Source organism: Rhamphochromis longiceps, linkage group LG17 (genome assembly GCF_057381845.1).
Source record: "Rhamphochromis longiceps isolate RC_006_pf linkage group LG17, R_longiceps_female_GT1.1, whole genome shotgun sequence".
Lineage (NCBI taxonomy): Eukaryota > Metazoa > Chordata > Actinopteri > Cichliformes > Cichlidae > Rhamphochromis > Rhamphochromis longiceps.
This window is the reverse complement of record NC_140573.1, coordinates 7,336,169-7,352,220: the sequence shown is the minus strand read 5'-3', so window position 1 is coordinate 7,352,220 and position 16,052 is coordinate 7,336,169. Positions and strand designations below refer to the sequence as shown.

General features: G+C 41.8%; 2 protein-coding genes across 2 annotated transcripts in view; one reads left to right on the top strand and one right to left on the bottom strand.

The window, feature by feature from the left end:
* Positions 1-612: 612 nt before the first annotated feature.
* LOC146649227 (inactive tyrosine-protein kinase transmembrane receptor ROR1-like) overlaps positions 613-16,052 on the bottom strand; it is a 39,132-nt gene continuing 23,692 nt past the window's right edge. Inside the window, exons 4-10 of the mRNA XM_085387555.1 lie at positions 15,066-15,383; positions 14,739-14,984; positions 14,432-14,634; positions 7,361-7,651; positions 7,068-7,107; positions 2,717-3,710; positions 613-1,733 (exon numbers count right to left, since the gene is read on the bottom strand). Coding sequence (XP_085243681.1) covers positions 7,619-7,651; positions 14,432-14,634; positions 14,739-14,984; positions 15,066-15,383 — 800 coding nt within the window. The 3' untranslated portion in view covers positions 613-1,733; positions 2,717-3,710; positions 7,068-7,107; positions 7,361-7,618. The remainder of the gene's footprint in view (positions 1,734-2,716; positions 3,711-7,067; positions 7,108-7,360; positions 7,652-14,431; positions 14,635-14,738; positions 14,985-15,065; positions 15,384-16,052) is intronic.
* LOC146649229 (TOG array regulator of axonemal microtubules protein 1-like) lies at positions 8,395-10,370 on the top strand. The gene is made up of 5 exons (XM_085387496.1): positions 8,395-8,458; positions 8,828-8,951; positions 9,068-9,173; positions 9,273-9,511; positions 9,607-10,370. Exons 1-5 carry the CDS (start codon positions 8,395-8,397, stop codon positions 10,082-10,084), a joined length of 1,011 nt encoding a protein of 336 aa, XP_085243622.1. The 3' UTR covers positions 10,085-10,370.

Here is a 16,052-nt window from a genome sequence, read left to right as displayed (position 1 = left end):
AAAATAACGGCCATAGACACAAAGAAATAAACAAAAATGAAGGTCATGTGTATAATTAGGAAAGGAGGGTATGTAAGCCAAAGGAAAGGAAGCAGGAATTAGGACCAAAAGGAAACAGAAGGCAAAGTAAGGGTAGGAAAGGAGAAAGGAAAGGAAATGGATAGTGTTAAGCAAAAGAAAGCAGTGGAAAAAAGGAAAAACGGAAAGTCACATATATCCGGCACTTTGGATGCTATGCAGTGGGGAGGAGCCAAAAGCTATAAAAGGAGGGGGCAGAGAGGAGTCTCCTTTATTTGAATTTGGCCACCGATGCATGAGCACAGCCTGAAGAAGGCACAACACCGCCGAAAGCTAGCGCAAGCCATGCATCATCAATAAAAATGTTTTGTTTGTTATTTTAGTTTGTTATTTTTGGGGGAGGTTTATTTGCTGTTTTTTGATTTTCTTCTTTATGTACGGCCTAAAAAACTAATTTAAAACCTAAAATTTGGAATTCATGAAAAACAACACGGAGACTGAAATTCATTGGAAAAATATAAATTTTATTGAAAGCAAAATTAAAAACCAGTTGATTGAAAACTAAAAGCAGTTTAAAAGAGGTTAAGGTTAGGGAAAGCTTCAGGGCCAGGAGTGTGTGTGCTCTGCAGTCTTATCAGTCCAGCAGAAATTGTCTAGGTCTGTGCTGAACTTATCAGCAGGTAGAGCAGGAATGTGCCCCTTTAAACCTGTAATGAAAGTGTTTATGTGCAATAATGTGTCTTGTTCTGTCTCGGGAAGGGCAGAAGAAAAGTTAATAACTGGAACACAAATGTCAGCTTGGGGGAATTTTACTCGTGCTACCCTCAGTGCCCTTCTCAGCTCCGTTAATGGTGCATTTTTATCCCTCTGACGCCTGTTATTCAGGCCGAAGGATAGAATAAGTTTCTCCACCGCTGTGTCCACTTCCGCATTATCCAGAAGGATCTCTGCATGGGCCCATTTGGCTCCTGGAAAGCTGTCAATTTGGACACCCTCTGCAACATGAGGAGGAATCAAGCCCACATTGGTGTCTCCAATGATCACCGATGCCTCTCTTGTGTGCAGTCTCCACGTTCTGGATTTTTTCTTCGCGCTTGGATGACTCGTCGGGGTGCATACCTGTTGTCCAACTAAAGCTGTGTTGGTCTTCTGGGGGGTGGGTTCCCCCTGTATGAGGTCTGTCGCCTCCATGCACCGTTGTAGCTGAATGGCGGGGGAAGATGCCCCCTCAGAAGAAGCCCCATGAAGTGCTGTGGGGAATCTCCTCACCCTCTGGTCTCTCGGAGTCACTTGATTGGGCCCCGGCCCTCTGATGATGCGTTCCACTCGATCATGCGACTGTCCTTTGGGCTGTGCTTTGTAAAGATCTCCAAGGCCAGATCCTCATAGGCCTGCTGCTGTTCAGGATCAAGACTCTCCAGGGATTCCAGCTTAATAAAGGCCTGTGAGCAGGTGCCAAAGGCGCGGTTGGCTGCAGAGCAGACAGCAAGCAGAGAATAGATGTCCACAGGAGGGATCACGTCCTCATACTCACGCAGGTGAAGAGCTTGTCGCTCTCTTTTCCAGCTCTTCCAGGTCATGAAGTCAGCAGTTTAACACAGGAGATGCCCACACTTCCCATTCCCCGGCCAGCTTCTCCTGCTCTTCTGTGAAGACACCGGCCCAGCCAAGAGATAATCTCTTCAACATGGTTCAGCATTGGCGTCTCCTCCCGGCTGAACAAAGAAAAAGTTTACGCTGTTTTATTAACAGAATTATTTATTTACGTGAAAACAGATACAAAGAACCTAAGTATTTTACACTTCTTATAGTAAAAGTCAAAGATTAGGGTGAATCTTGTTTTGGTAGCTCCTCTGTAGCTGCCTGTTCAGGAACTTTAACTTTAAACTTTAAGCCTGAAAGTAGTTAAAATGATTTAACATTTCTCTGTTTTCTATGAAAATAACTTATATTTTCTCATCTTTTGTTCTCCTTTTACAGTATAGGAGTGTGGCACAGCGGGCAGCAGTTATATTTGCTGATTTCTTGATCATGAGCGCAGTGTTTGCACACATGCAAATCCAACAACTGTACTCCTGGACAGGCAGACCAGTTACGATGCAAGTGCGAAATTTTTCCTCCATCCTGACAAAATAAGGAGAAAAAAAAAACAAAAGACAGAAAGCTGCTTCAGGTCATACTGTCATCAAAACAATGCACCAGTAAAAGGGCTACAAAGGAAAGCCCAGAAGTTTTGCAGAGGCCACTGATTCCTGCTTTCGGTGCTCCATTTTAAACGTGTTTAACTTCGGTTCTGGTTTTGAGTCGTGGCTGTTTTCTCGTTTTGTAGTTCTAGATTTAGTTTATTTCATAAACCTAAGGAGATGAATCACAACACAACATTTGGGGCTAATAGCTGCAGTTTCTCTAATGACCACTAGTCCTCACAGACTTCCCTTGTTGGTTACTTTGCAGTAATTACAAGGTAACTGTATTTGTTCATTGCACTGCACTGCTTAGAGATGAAGCTTGCTAATCAACTAACCAGCTACAAACTTTATACTCCACCATGTCTTTCAACTATCATCGCCAAAATCAACATAACAGTAAAATAAAATAAAAAAAAGTTTACATCTAGACATAATTTTCACAACTTTGGGAGATGACGCTGCTCTCAGTTTGATGATAGAGTTTGAAGTTAATTAGCAATAAATCTCACTTCCTGTAGATGTACAGGGGGAGTGGCAGGTCTCAGATCGCCGTCTCTTCCCTCCTCCGTCCTACTGAAGAGTGGCTGTTCACCTCCAATCGGGTCAGACGTCGTAGCAGTCGTAGTTTTGGGTGCGGTGTAAGTTGTGGGTGGAGCATGGACTTGTGCTGTGACAGAAACGGTCCGGCCAGTAGTGGCCTGCAGTGCTGTGGGTTGTGTGTGCAGAGAAGCTGATTGTGATGCTTCCGTCTCACCTCTTCATGTGCTTGTGGCTGATGATGTGGTTCCGTCGACCCAATAGGTGTCTGCACATCTGCCAGCTTCGCCACAATGACAGCCTCAGCTTGCACCAAAGATTCAGGCTGCAGACGGCGGCCCAGATTCCTTTTGGCCCAGGAAGCCGCTATCTCGAACGGGCCTCTCCAGTACTGTTCAGGAAACTCAAAAAGAGTCTTAACTATCTCCTCCATACATTCATTATAATGGTTACGAAGGGTTATGATAGTTGTGCGAGCCCAGTTCTTAGCATTGCCCTCAATTAGAGTCTGCACTTCTCTATTGGGGATAGCTGGCTTAATAACAGTCATTAAATTATTAGTTATTCTGTTCAGAGAGGGAGGAGGAATGTCCCCCGAAACATTCTTTAAATGGTGCACTATCTTAATGAGTTTATAAATAATGCGAACCTTTACTGAGAAGTCAGGATCATCTGACTGTATTTTCTTCTTTGGAGGTTCGGTCCGGACCGTTCGGGAGGAATTGGCATACCGTTTATGCCGAGTTGGTTCCCGGTCCCGTTCGGGTCGTTTTCTCTGGTGGGAAGCGTGGCGGTCCACGATCCGTGGCTCTCCGTTCCATTTTCGCTGCCGCGGGCGGAAAAAGTCTCCCTCATCTCCATGTCTGCCCCTCCTGGAAAACGGGCCGTAGGTTGTGTGATCGCTGCGCAGGGGGGACGGTGTCCGTCTGTTCGACCTTCCACGGCCTGATCCCTCTACGGTGGCCCCTAGAGACAAAGCACGTACAAACTCCAAAACACTTACAAATTCCAAATAGCACGCACAAACTCCTCAACACGTACAAAATCCAAAACACGTGCAAACACCGAGACAGGTACAAAATCCAAAACATCTACAAAATCCAAAACACATGCAAAATCCAAAACACGTGCAAAATCCAAAATAGGTACAAATCCAATACAACACTCACACTGCATGGTCAGAATTTTCTATCCTGCCTTGTACTAATGGTTCAAACTGCTGGTGGTGTTCTGGTTTTTCTTGGCACAAATTGGGTACCACCAATTAAGTATTGTTTAAATATCTCAGCCTGCCTTAGTTTTCCCCTCATAGCATAGTTTCAGGAAGGCCATGGAAACATTCCTCCTCCCATTTTTGTCCATATTGACGTGACAGCATCGTATAATCGACCATACTTTGCTCATCAAGAATTAAAGCAGTTCTGAAAGCAAAAGAGAGTCCGATCAAACTCTAGTAAGGTGTATCTAATGAAGTGGCTGGTGAGTGAATGTCAGTATGTAGCAGAAGGAGGCTAAAATCACTTCCTCCTACTTGAAATCTCATTCAATTTTCCATTTCAGTTTATTTCCAGCACGACCGTACTGCGAAGCCAAAAGTCTCTTTGAAATTTCTTCTTTTTATTGATGTTTCCCTTGAGAAAGTGCATTGTGATTCTTTTGTGAACCAACTGCATCATCTGTGAAAGCTGTAATTTGGCTGCACAGGAAGACACCAAAAAAACATGTAAACAAAAAGAAACGGCAGAAACAGATGTTTTAAGAGGGAGCGGGGCGCGTGTGCACGAGGCCGTGCATGAGGCCGCGCTCATGCCAGCGTGTGACTGGATATACTAAGTGTCTGACATGCGTTTTGTGCCAGCAGTTTTGATTCACAGGACGCCGCATGGAACATGGCAGCGAGCCTCGCCATAATGTCATTGGGGAAAATCATCCAGCTTCGTCTCTTTTGATCCTGCAAGAATCAAACGAACTGAAAAAAATTCATAGAGGTTTTATCCAATAACCGGGGAGACGTTAAAACAAAACGAAGGAAGCATGCCAGACACAAAGAAAATTTTGATTTGGGCAGCGTTAGAGTGCCAAGAACATGAAAATGTTTTATGGAACGTATTTTGATGCTGTCTAAAAGAATTTTGTAGAACTTGGTTTTTATTTGCCACTTAAGGCCTCCTTTAATTTTATTTGCATGTTCATATTAGAGGATTGGCATTGTGGGTGCGTTTGCTGCTGGTATCGAATTAGGTGACTTTAAAGTATCATTTAACAAAAACCACTTACAAAATATGCAAGTCTTTTTAGACAGCATTATTTAAGGGAGAGTTCAAGTAATCGACCAAGGTCACCAGAAGACAGAATTCATTCTCGCTTTATACTCCTGGATCTGCTCTTTTCTGAACTCAGCTGTTTCTGTCAAATTTTAAGGCCCACTTACAGGGCAGAATGACTGTAATCAGAAGTTAGTGAAGGTGGGCTCTGATTATGCAGCTACCTTTGGAAACTATTTGTTGTGATATTTTGATACCATGGTAGCATTTACAGGATATTGTTTTATAGTGATATTATACAGGAAAACTGTTACTCAATAAGGCCCATTTACTAGTTGTTTTTCTCTTTCTCTCTGACCCAAGAATTGATGTGTAAGACTCACAGGCTGGTACCCCAAGGTCGAAAATACCACAGAGACGAGACCACTTCCTTACTCCCATCCTCCCTTCTTTATCTCTTAGAAAAAGGCTCGTTAAAGGCCAGGTGGTTTGTTTCAGAATTCACTAATGAAAGAACTCTGTATTCTATGTCTAGGAGTGTATTTTGCTGGAATGATCATAAATTGTAGCTGAACTGATAAACTACACAAAGGATACTTCTCTGCTCACAAGGCAGTCTTATTTGGTCTGTACCGGTTTGAACTGAGAATCTGCTGACACACGAACCTTTTTCCTCTATATAAGCTGTTGTATACTTAATAAACCTTTGAGTTGGTTTGGGATGACAACCTAGAACAGTCTCCGTGTCTTCTTGTTCTTCCAAACTACTCCCGGTACTCCGGCCGGTACCGTGATTGCCCGTTGATCATGCATGAGAATATTTTAATTTTGTTATATGTTAAAGGATGAACTCTGCTTATTGGTGCCCATGCCTTAGGAGGAAAAGCTCTATCTACGGACAGAGATTTCCTTCACTATTCTAATAGTTGTCAAACACTATTGTTATTGATGTATATACTGAGGGGGGAGGTTGTCAAACTTCGTCTTTCTAACTTAATTATAGACTAGAAATCAGATCAATGCTTTCAATGCATTTTGTCTGTCAACACAAAAAAACAGCAGGTCCAATTTCATGAAACTTGGTGGAGTGATGCACTGTGGGCATTCTGTTATGGATCTGGATCATTTTTATTCGTTTTCCTCTAAAACTGAATGAATGGCACAGGTTTCGCATTTGTTAACATTATGAACCAAACCCTGTTTGCTCATTAAAGTTGTTGTGTGTGTAAGTGAAGTAACCCACTTTCTCCAATATGAGCATCAGTGTATTAGATGCTATATAGAGACAAAGCACTGTGTGCGTCAGTGTCTGCTTTGGGCCCCAAACTCTGCGCGCAAGTGTGTGTGTGTGTGTGTGTGTGTGTGTGTGTGTGTGTGTGTGTGTGACGGCCCAACAGTCCACATTCCAAACCGTGGACTGAAATATTCAAATATGGACCATGTGCGTGTCTACAGTTGGGTGGAAAAGCTTTCTAGAACAAGAGAGATCTGAGCTTTAAAGGCTCATATTAAATATTCATTTAGTTCCCCATGAGACCTGTACCAATAAAATGGAAAATTACAGACCAGGCCATGTTATAAAGTGAGTGATTACTCAATGAATATGCTTTATAGGACGTCTTAGGGTAGCTCTTTGCAAACCAGCATTGAATTGCTGTAGCTGGACAAACAAATCATCGCTGTGTTTTCCACTTTCAAAACTGCATGTGCAGACTTCAGTATGAAGTAGGAATGCTCCATACACTAATATGTGTCTTTAGTTAAAATAATTATCAGAGTAAATATTAAACAAAATTACAGTGTATATTATCTTTTTGGTTCATAAGACCTGCAAGTTGCATGTTTTACTAACCTAAACCGATGAGGTGCTTGTGACACATGCACGAGCAGGTCTTTCTTTAGTTTTAAAGTTCCAGCAATATGTAAAATGCAATTCTCTCATAATCTGCAAGTTGTCTGTGGGATCTGCTCACAAACGAACTTATCTGAAGCTGTCCCTTGTATTGTGGTAATGAATAGACCGACAGAGAGAAAAATGGTTAGAGGAAAAGCGACTTACGTGGGCTCTTTTGGCAGAGACGTAGGGAGCGGATCTGGATCTGGAAAAGAAGACAAGGGGATTTTTTTACTACAGGATAAACAATATTGTTTCCAGATTTTTCTCTGTGCAAGCTGCCAGCTACAAGAAGAATCAGCTGAGATGAGTGCTGCTATGAGGAGCCAGATCTCTAGGAAAAGAAATAGAAATAGGTGGGGGGGAAATGGACGGCAGTAAGTTTTTAAAAGTTTGGCTGTTTTATCAGTTTGAGATGCACAGATGCTTAGATGCTACTAGTAACAAAGTCTTCTCACCGAACTTGACAAACAGCACGCCCGTAGTGGAAACAGAGCCCTGGATGTTGGTGGCCACACACTGGAAGTATCCCGTGTCAGTAGTGTCCAGGCTGCGGATGCGGAGGCGTGATCCAAACAGCGTGGACCTGTAGGAGACCCGCCGCGGCTCCTGTACCACAGGAGCGTCGTTCTTAAGCCAGCGCACAGTGGGTGGTGGGTTTCCGGAGACACGACACAAAAGCTCGGCCGTCTGGCCCACGGAGGTGGTTATGTTGTTCATGGGAGCGTCGAGGCGGATGAAGTGAGGTCCTGGTAGGCAGTGTAGGTAGGATAAAAGAAAAGAATACGAGAGAGAGAAAGAAGAGACAGATGGTGATCGTGTGGAGGTGACTAGAAGAAAAATGCCCTTTGCATGCATTCTTTACAGATTATGAAATGTATGTATTTTCTTTGTTCTTTTTAAATGTACTTAAAGATGTTTGTAGTGCAGTAAAAACAACTGCAAAGTGCAGGTTTTTGATTTTTTGCCCTGTTGAAGCCAAAGCCAATTTATTATACCTGATACACACACGCACACACATATACACATACATATATATATGTATGTGTGTGTGTGTATATGTATATATGTATGTACGAACAAGACCATGAATGAAGAAAATCAAGAAAATTGTACTACACAGCCAAGAACGATGACCTAAATCAAACAACACTTACTGTACTACCTCAGAGCCAGATATTAAATAAAACATGCTGCTGTGTGAAAAAGAAACGCGGTAAAACAAACTCCGTGTTTTCAGACACACATATTCAGAGCCTGGTTTCACAAGTTATTTTGTGGTTGCCACTGTTGTGACACCTAATTTCTCTTTTCATCATGGCTGTATGATGCCAGAGGGTTTCCCCCTCAGATTTATGTGTATGAGCTCATGAGGCAATATCACCTGTGTTGCGGTCTTCGAAAAAAAGAAGAATCAAATTTAAAATGACTGGTTCCCAGTGTTTCGTGCCTGTTTTCAAACAGTCAAAACAAACAGCTCTTGATTACTGTTATGAATGAGAGGAATGATTACAGCGAGCAAAAAGTGCCTCGCCATCGAAACCAATTCATGAAGGGTAATGCTATTAGAACACACTGCAATACAAAGATGAACTAAATCGTGATTCCCTCCAGAACCGTATTTTTCCCCTTAAGCTGGTCAGTAAAAAAAAAAAAACTATCTGGAGGGCCACCTAAGAGTTTAATGTGCAGGAAAAACATTGGTCTTAATGTCATGAAAAACCTCTGGAAAGTTCTCTCAACCCCAAAACCTGTGTTAGGGTAAGTGGTTTTCCTCAGTAACTGTAGAAGATGCTGAATAATCAAACTTTAAATTAAGAGATTTTTAAAAAAGATTTTAATGAACAATTAATCACTGCATCATGTACAATGCTTCAAATTAGAAGAAATTACATTTTCTCTTTACTAACCTCGTTGATTATCAGACAAGAAAGCAGACAGTCAGTGCAGTCAGAATAATCCAAGAGAGGGCAGGGTCAAACTCCCGCCTCTAGCTACACCTGTAGAGAGCCTGTCCCACAGCTTTAGTCTGCTGTCTTCAGACGACTGGTAAGAAACGTAGTAAGGAGACATTAAATACTGCACAGAAACAGTGCTGCATAATGTGGCTGTGTTATTTGTGGTGTTCCTGAAGTCGTGTTCAATGTTGTGTTGTGTAAATACAGGATTAAGAAAAGACAGGGTTTGCAAACTATTCAGTCTCTGGCAAAGCACCACTCGGACATCCTGAAGACTAAACTGCATGAAGTGTGTCTGGTCCTCACTGAGGAGGTATTGCACACTTTATGTTTCTTATATGTGTTTCATGCAGCTAGTTTCCCTTCAAGTGCATACTACAGCCTCAACTGATGATTTTCACTCACATTTTAGGTGAAAAACCAACGCTCAGCAGTAGCCTGTGAGGCCATACATACCATCGATGAGCTCTACATTCAGCTCCAGAAAACAATGGACCCAGAAGTTGAAACAACAGGCCGAGCTCTATTGCTGAAGCTTGCACAGACCAACAACAACTTTCTTCATCAGGAGGTCAATCTGGCACTTGATGCCATGGTGGAAAATTGCAGCCATGGACGGATTCTGAGCGCTCTGTTTAACACAGGACTGACGTAAGAGGAGAGAAGAAGCTGTAGTGATTTTATTAGAAGACATGAAAGAGAGATGATGTTCACTGAGTTGTGTGTCTAATATTGTCCTTGCTCAGCCATCGCTGTGTCGCAGTGAGGAATAGCACAGCTCAACACCTGCACCAGCTGGCTGACAAAGTTGGAGCAGCCGTCATCCTGAAAGCAGGAAGCTTCACTGAAAGGTTTCTAATTGCTGCCTCTAGAATGGCAGGGGATGCTGCACCTGAAGCCAGGTGGGTACTTTTAAATGGGTTTGAAGTGCATCAATGTTTTATTTTCTGTGAGTTTACACAATTAATGACAACTGTAATCTTCCACAGGTACCATGGGCGAACAATCATCAAGAAACTGACCCTTCACAAGGACTTTATGAATTTGTGGATGAAGATTGTCCCTGAAAAAGACAGGCGTCCTGTGGAGAAGAGCCTGAAAAAGGCTAATAATTACAGGCAGCAGGTCAGCATTCAGACTAGGCTCTCCTCTCCAGCAGGGCCTGGGATCCCCAGATGTGACAATGCAAGTCCTGACGAGTACAGAGGAGAAGAGCTACAGTAGCAGCAGCACTCTGAGGCTAAGCTGGGAAAGTGGTTGGAGGTTCAACCATCATGACCACAGACAGTCCCAGTCGCTCTGCAGGAGTAAACTTCTCCATCTTCAGGACTACAAACTATTTCTCTGAAGGACAATATTATTTAGATTTACATTAATTATTATTACATCATTCTTATTATTACATTATTTGTATTATTTCATTATTATTATCACATTTTTAAGATCCTGAATGGACAATGAATGAATAAATCCCTTTTTTTTTTCATGTGAATTAAAATGGCACTTTGGTTGGCACATATACAGTTTCTGTTTTTCTGTCAACAAATATTAATACATTCTTAGTTCTCTTGTTTTCGTTTTTAACCCATGATTTTGCATTTTTATCAGGATTCAAAGTCATTTTTATAACATAAAGAAATATTAAATAAATACTAGAAAGCGAAAATTTCAGAAGAAATTTTAAGTGTGTCTATGCTAATCAGTGTAGTTTAGAATAGAATAGAATAGAATTCAACTTTATTGTCATTGCACATTTCTTGGATTCATTTGGTGATTTATTAAATCTATAACTGTTATTCTAATCTGCTGCTGAGTCTCTTACACTTTTCTTTATGCTGTATATTTTCACGTCTCTGGAATAGTTGGAAGTTAGATAGTCAGGTGGGAAACTTTGTGTTAACTCATGGAGCTGAGGATATCGTGGATATCGTGGACATGCTGACCTCGCTGCGTGGTGTACAGAGCGAGGTCAGCATGATTAATATTCACAATAAAAATATTAGCCGAACATCATGAAGTCTGTATGTGTTTCATAGTGTCGAACAACCTTTGTACAGTTAAAGCCAGCAGTTACTACATGACAGAAACACCAACGTTATCTCTTTTATGCGTTTATACACAGGTCACGCTGATTACTGAACAAAAACCCAAAGATCAGATGTTAAACAGATTTATTTGCTCTCTCTCCTCCTTAAACATGTTTTTAATGTTAGTTATAATTCAGAATTGGCGACTGAAACACGTAAGACACATAGGAACATCAGGAAATAAAACACCAATAAATATAACCTCAGTAAAAGAAGTCAGCGGGGGTTACTACAGCTGTGTACCGGGGCCTGCGCTTTGTCGGTGGGATTGCTTGCGAGGCGAGCGGGTCTATCCCACGCTTTGCCGTGAGACTGGGCAGACATCTCCGAAATCATCGAAACACTTTTGCAAAGAGGCTGTATCTTGACAAACCGACCAGACACATGAAGATTATAGTGATGGGATTTCCGGCTCTTTTTAGAGATCCGGCTCTTTCGGCTCCGAACCGGCTCTTCAGGTTGTTTTGTTGCTTTAATTAATTTATTATTAACAATAATATAAAATTATGCACAAAAGGAATTACTAACGTAAAAACAAGTGGTTTTATTTATATATGTTTATATATAAATATATGCGGTGGCCCCTAGAGACAAAACACGTACAAACTCCAAAACACATTTCTAGCATGAACTGAACTTCCAAAGCAGAGCTACTAGATCACTTAAATTACACAATTGAAAGCATGTGTGTATTGTTTGTATATTTATACACAGGCACTCATATATATATTCAAATAATTTAAAAAAAAGTTCATTTACCTGTTATTACCACACACCAAATCCGGTCGTTGGTACTTGCTGGCTTGTGTAGCCACAAGATAACAAAGGCTCAACACTGCGCCCAGCATCCTGGAGCACTTCTGTTGTCTTTTGTACGTGTTTTGAGTTTTTATGTGCTTCTGAGTTTTTATATGCTTCTGAGTTTTTACGTGCTTCGGAGTTTGTACGTGTTTTTACGTGTTTTTGGAGTTTTTACGTGTTTTGGAGTTTGTACATGCTTCAGAGTTCGTACGTGATTTGAAGTTTGTATGTGCTTTGTCTCTAGGGGCCACCGTAAATATACTTTTATTTATTCACTCCACATAAAATGTAATAAATAAATCATATAATACAAAAATCAACTATTCACATTTCAAGTTTTAACTATTTAAATTTTCAGCTTTTTCCTTTCACAAATTTAAAGTGAAAAGAACACAAAACACTGCAAACCACAACACAATTAAATATAAATTATAATATGAAAACTAAAAGAACATGCATATTCTCTGTCATATGGACCTGCATGAATAAACTTTCTCAATCCTTTATCATCTGCAACCGAAAATAGTTGTGGATGATTACTATACCTTTCTAATGTTGTTGTCCCTGCCTCTCTTTCTCTCTCTCTGGCTCTGTTCCTGTGCTACTGAGTGTAACTACCGCCCCTCCCCCCTCTGCCCAGCGTAAAGCACAAGGCTCGCGTGCAGAGTGAAGCGGAAAAAAAGTGCGAGAGAGAGGCTGAGAGAAAGAAAAAAAAAAGAAAAAAAAACCCACGTGACGGCTCGCGATAAGGAGCCGGCTCGCGTCGTTCACGTCAAAGAGCCGGCTCTAAGAGCCATTTCGTTCGCGAACGACCCATCACTAGAAGATTAAACCACTACATTCTCGGCTAAAAAAATATTAAAACGGTATTTGGTGACACACAAACAGGGTTTTTCAAAGCTCAGTTCTGTTAGCTTCCACATGCCGGTTGTTGTGTGCTAGAAACAATGGCCACCAGGCCAAAGCAATGGTTTTGACTCGATCAGCGTTAACCCCGCCCCCTGAGTTTGATGGGTGAGGCTGACAGATAAAATTATTTCATGATGAGAGCCAGGCGCCAGGACTGCCAAAATGAAATAAATAAATATATCATTAAATAATTAATTAAATGTGTCAATAATTAATTAAATGTGTCAATAATTAATAAAAATGTGAAATACATAAATAATTAATTAAATGTGTCAATAATTAATTAATTAAATGTGTCAATAATTAATTAAAATGTGAAATACATAAATAATTAATTAAATGTGTCAATAATTAATTAATTACATGTGTCATAACTATTTATTTAATTAATTAATTCCAATTTTAATTAATTATTGCCACATTTAATTAATTATTTAATGGTGTATTTAATTAATTCATTATGGCAGTCCTGGCGTTCCATACTGCTCTACCAGGTGTAACAGCTCTACCAGGTGTAACAATTGAGTTTAACATCCAGGCATCCATGAAAACGGAATTTATGACATTTAACGGAGTTAGAAGTTAGCAGGGAGTTAGCTCGCTAGCTTCTATCTAAATACAATATAGCATGTCCTGACTGCGGGGTTTTGGAAACAAATTAAAATGTACAGCTCTGTTATCACTTCCAGCATAAATGAAGACAGAAAACTAAACAGCAGTGACGTTTGTAGGGTTACTGAAGTTGGGCTAGCTGGTATATAATGATGTGCTACGTGACCGCTAGCGACACAGCTATGTTAGCATAATATAAACAAGCTAACTTTTTTTTCCACTCGATAAAAGTTACCGTGAGTGTTCTCGGTGGTCAGGAACAAATGTAATCGCATGGCAGGATGCTGTAAAAGGACCAAACTTCAGCCAGGAGAACAACTGAGATAATCCATCCACAATACGAGGTTAGTCATTCATATACTGCTGCATGGGCTGGGCTGTAGTTACATCCTAAGGTTTTAAAAACTGAGCTTAAATAAATGATTAGCGGTAATAAAAGCCGAGGGAGGTCAACAGTGATCACTGACTGTTTTAGGAGCTTTTTGAGATCAAATAGAAGAAAATACATAACATTAAACATGTTAACAACACAAAAGCCATATTAAACGCAGACTACTTTAGACCCGGAAGTAAGATTCGTCGCGTCATCACTGAACAACCGGATAAGAATAATAAAGCCGACGAATAGTAATAAGTGTGCCTCTTGGTATAGGCACACTTAAAAAGATGAATTAAGTGAGAGGACCAAGGATAAGGAGAAGTGTAAGGGAAGGGTGTGGAAAAAGAGACAGTGAGAAATAAACAGGAGGGAGGTGGTGGGCTGCAGTTGAACATTCCTGAACCTGCTGAGCTCTGATGACGGATCTGATGCTTTGTCTGAGACAGGTCGTTTCCACACACACTCAAGCCAGTAACCCCGGCATGCCGTGACATATCCCTAATGACACACAGAGGGCTGTGCCAGTGTTTTGACTCCTTCTGCAGTCTGTTTGCATGCCAAACGACAGCCTCTTTACAGTCATTACACAACAGCGTGATGATGCACTTAGTGTCCACTTCAAAATCGTGAAGTTTACAGTGTTTAATTTTTGCGTTGATATTACATGTAAAAAGTGTTCTATATCTGCAGAAATAAACGGTAATCTGCAGGATTACCAGGAAGGCCCTCCGTCATTTATTCCCCACCCTGAGTGCCATCTGCTGTGACTGTAACGCTCCCTACCTTAGGCTTGTATGCAGTCGCGAGCATGGACATCTCAACGTTCTGGCCGCGGACGGGTTTGGGTTGGCGCGTCACGGGAGGCCTGGAGGACTTCTGGTTGTTGCGGCACACGCAGATGAAGAAGAAGACCAATGCGATGGCTAAGGGGATTACCACGCTGGGAACCAGGATGTACAAGATCTCAATGCCAGACTCCTTATGGTCTAAACAGATGGGACATCGAGAGAGGGGAATCATGTCATTTCACACGTCACACATGTGTCACAAAGGCAACATCGCAAACTACGATTTAAAACTAGTGTCTCACCACAGAGGGGTATGTCGCAGAGCTCCATTCTGACCCCCTCATCTAGTGTGAAGCACCAGGGGGCCTCGTGTTTGTTCCCTGGGTTGCGGCAGTACGAGTGTCCTCCGTTAAGCTCCGGGTAGCGCACAGCCTGGTAGTTGTGGCTGTGAGGATACTGGGAGTTCCACGGCTGACACTGACGCCCTGACTTGGTTATGCTTACCGTCCCTCTGTAGTCTACCCCACTGTTGTTATAACATTTGTGATCTGGTGGAATATAACAGACAATGATGTTTTAGCAGCGTCAACACAGTAAATCATTACAATTGCCACATGAACATGTCTCACTCTTGTTAATAGGCTCTGTCATAGGGATCCCGATCCTCAGACAGTTGGCGGCCTCGGGGCTGTCGGAAGTAGCCAGGTCATCGCAGTTTGGCAGTTTCAGTCTCTTCAGTATTATCGGGTTGGAGCGGGCGATGATGTACTCGGTTTTACACAAGTCGTTCTCCAGGATCTCGCATTCGTCCTTACAGAGGTCACGGGGTTTGTCGGACCCCGAGCTGCGGTCGCACGTTGGGAAGGCAAAGTGGCAGAGGGAAGGGATGGCGAACTGCGAGCAGCGGTCAGACAAATGGTTGGACGTCCCGATCATGGTGAAGGCCGCTGGGAACGAGAGGATTCAATTTCAGTTGCTTGAAAGTTTCTAAATAACGAAGAATTAGGAGACTGAATAAAAACAGAGAATTTCATACTTTAAATGCACGACTCGCGCACAGCGATGCTGTTCACTTATTGCAAACATGTGCATTGCTGCGGCTGTCATTATCACTACGGCGACTACGATGAAGAGGAGACGCGAATAAAAAGCGGCCAAGTGAACCTGACAACCATCCAAATGTTTCTCCAGCACATGTTGCTTGAGTAAAAAGGAACATAGAGATCAGTAAGTGTGACATTAAATTCAAGCTGCTGAATCTGGACTCTGATATGATTTACAGTCCTACTGTTGGCCTGTTACGACTCTGTGGCGCCATAAATCTCAATTATCACTCGTCCTTGATGTTTCAGATCAGGCTCTGGATTCATGGCCTGCGTCATTCCCTGAACTGTTGCACGGATATAATCAATAATGACCTCTGAGGACAAATGCACGCATACGCATAAAACAAAAAGCACACACGCTGAGACACAGACGTGTAACAACACTGGAAACAGTGTGTCGGCCACATGTGATTCATACTGAGTGGTGAACTCCCTTTGAACTCTCTAAGTGACGTTCTGCTTCCTTCCTGGAGCATATTAATTATGATTACCTTCTGAAAAATCTGAATT

What these genes read in the sequence shown, in the direction of transcription:
- LOC146649229 (XM_085387496.1), top strand. Translation starts at nt 8,395, where the DNA reads ATGAATGAGAGGAATGATTACAGCGAGCAAAAAGTGCCTCGCCATCGA. An exon ending in CTGCTGTCTTCAGACGACTG is followed by an intron (nt 8,952 to 9,067) that starts GTAAGAAACGTA and finishes GTGTAAATACAG; the next exon opens with GATTAAGAAAAGACAGGGTT. An exon ending in GTCTGGTCCTCACTGAGGAG is followed by an intron (nt 9,174 to 9,272) that starts GTATTGCACACT and finishes CTCACATTTTAG; the next exon opens with GTGAAAAACCAACGCTCAGC.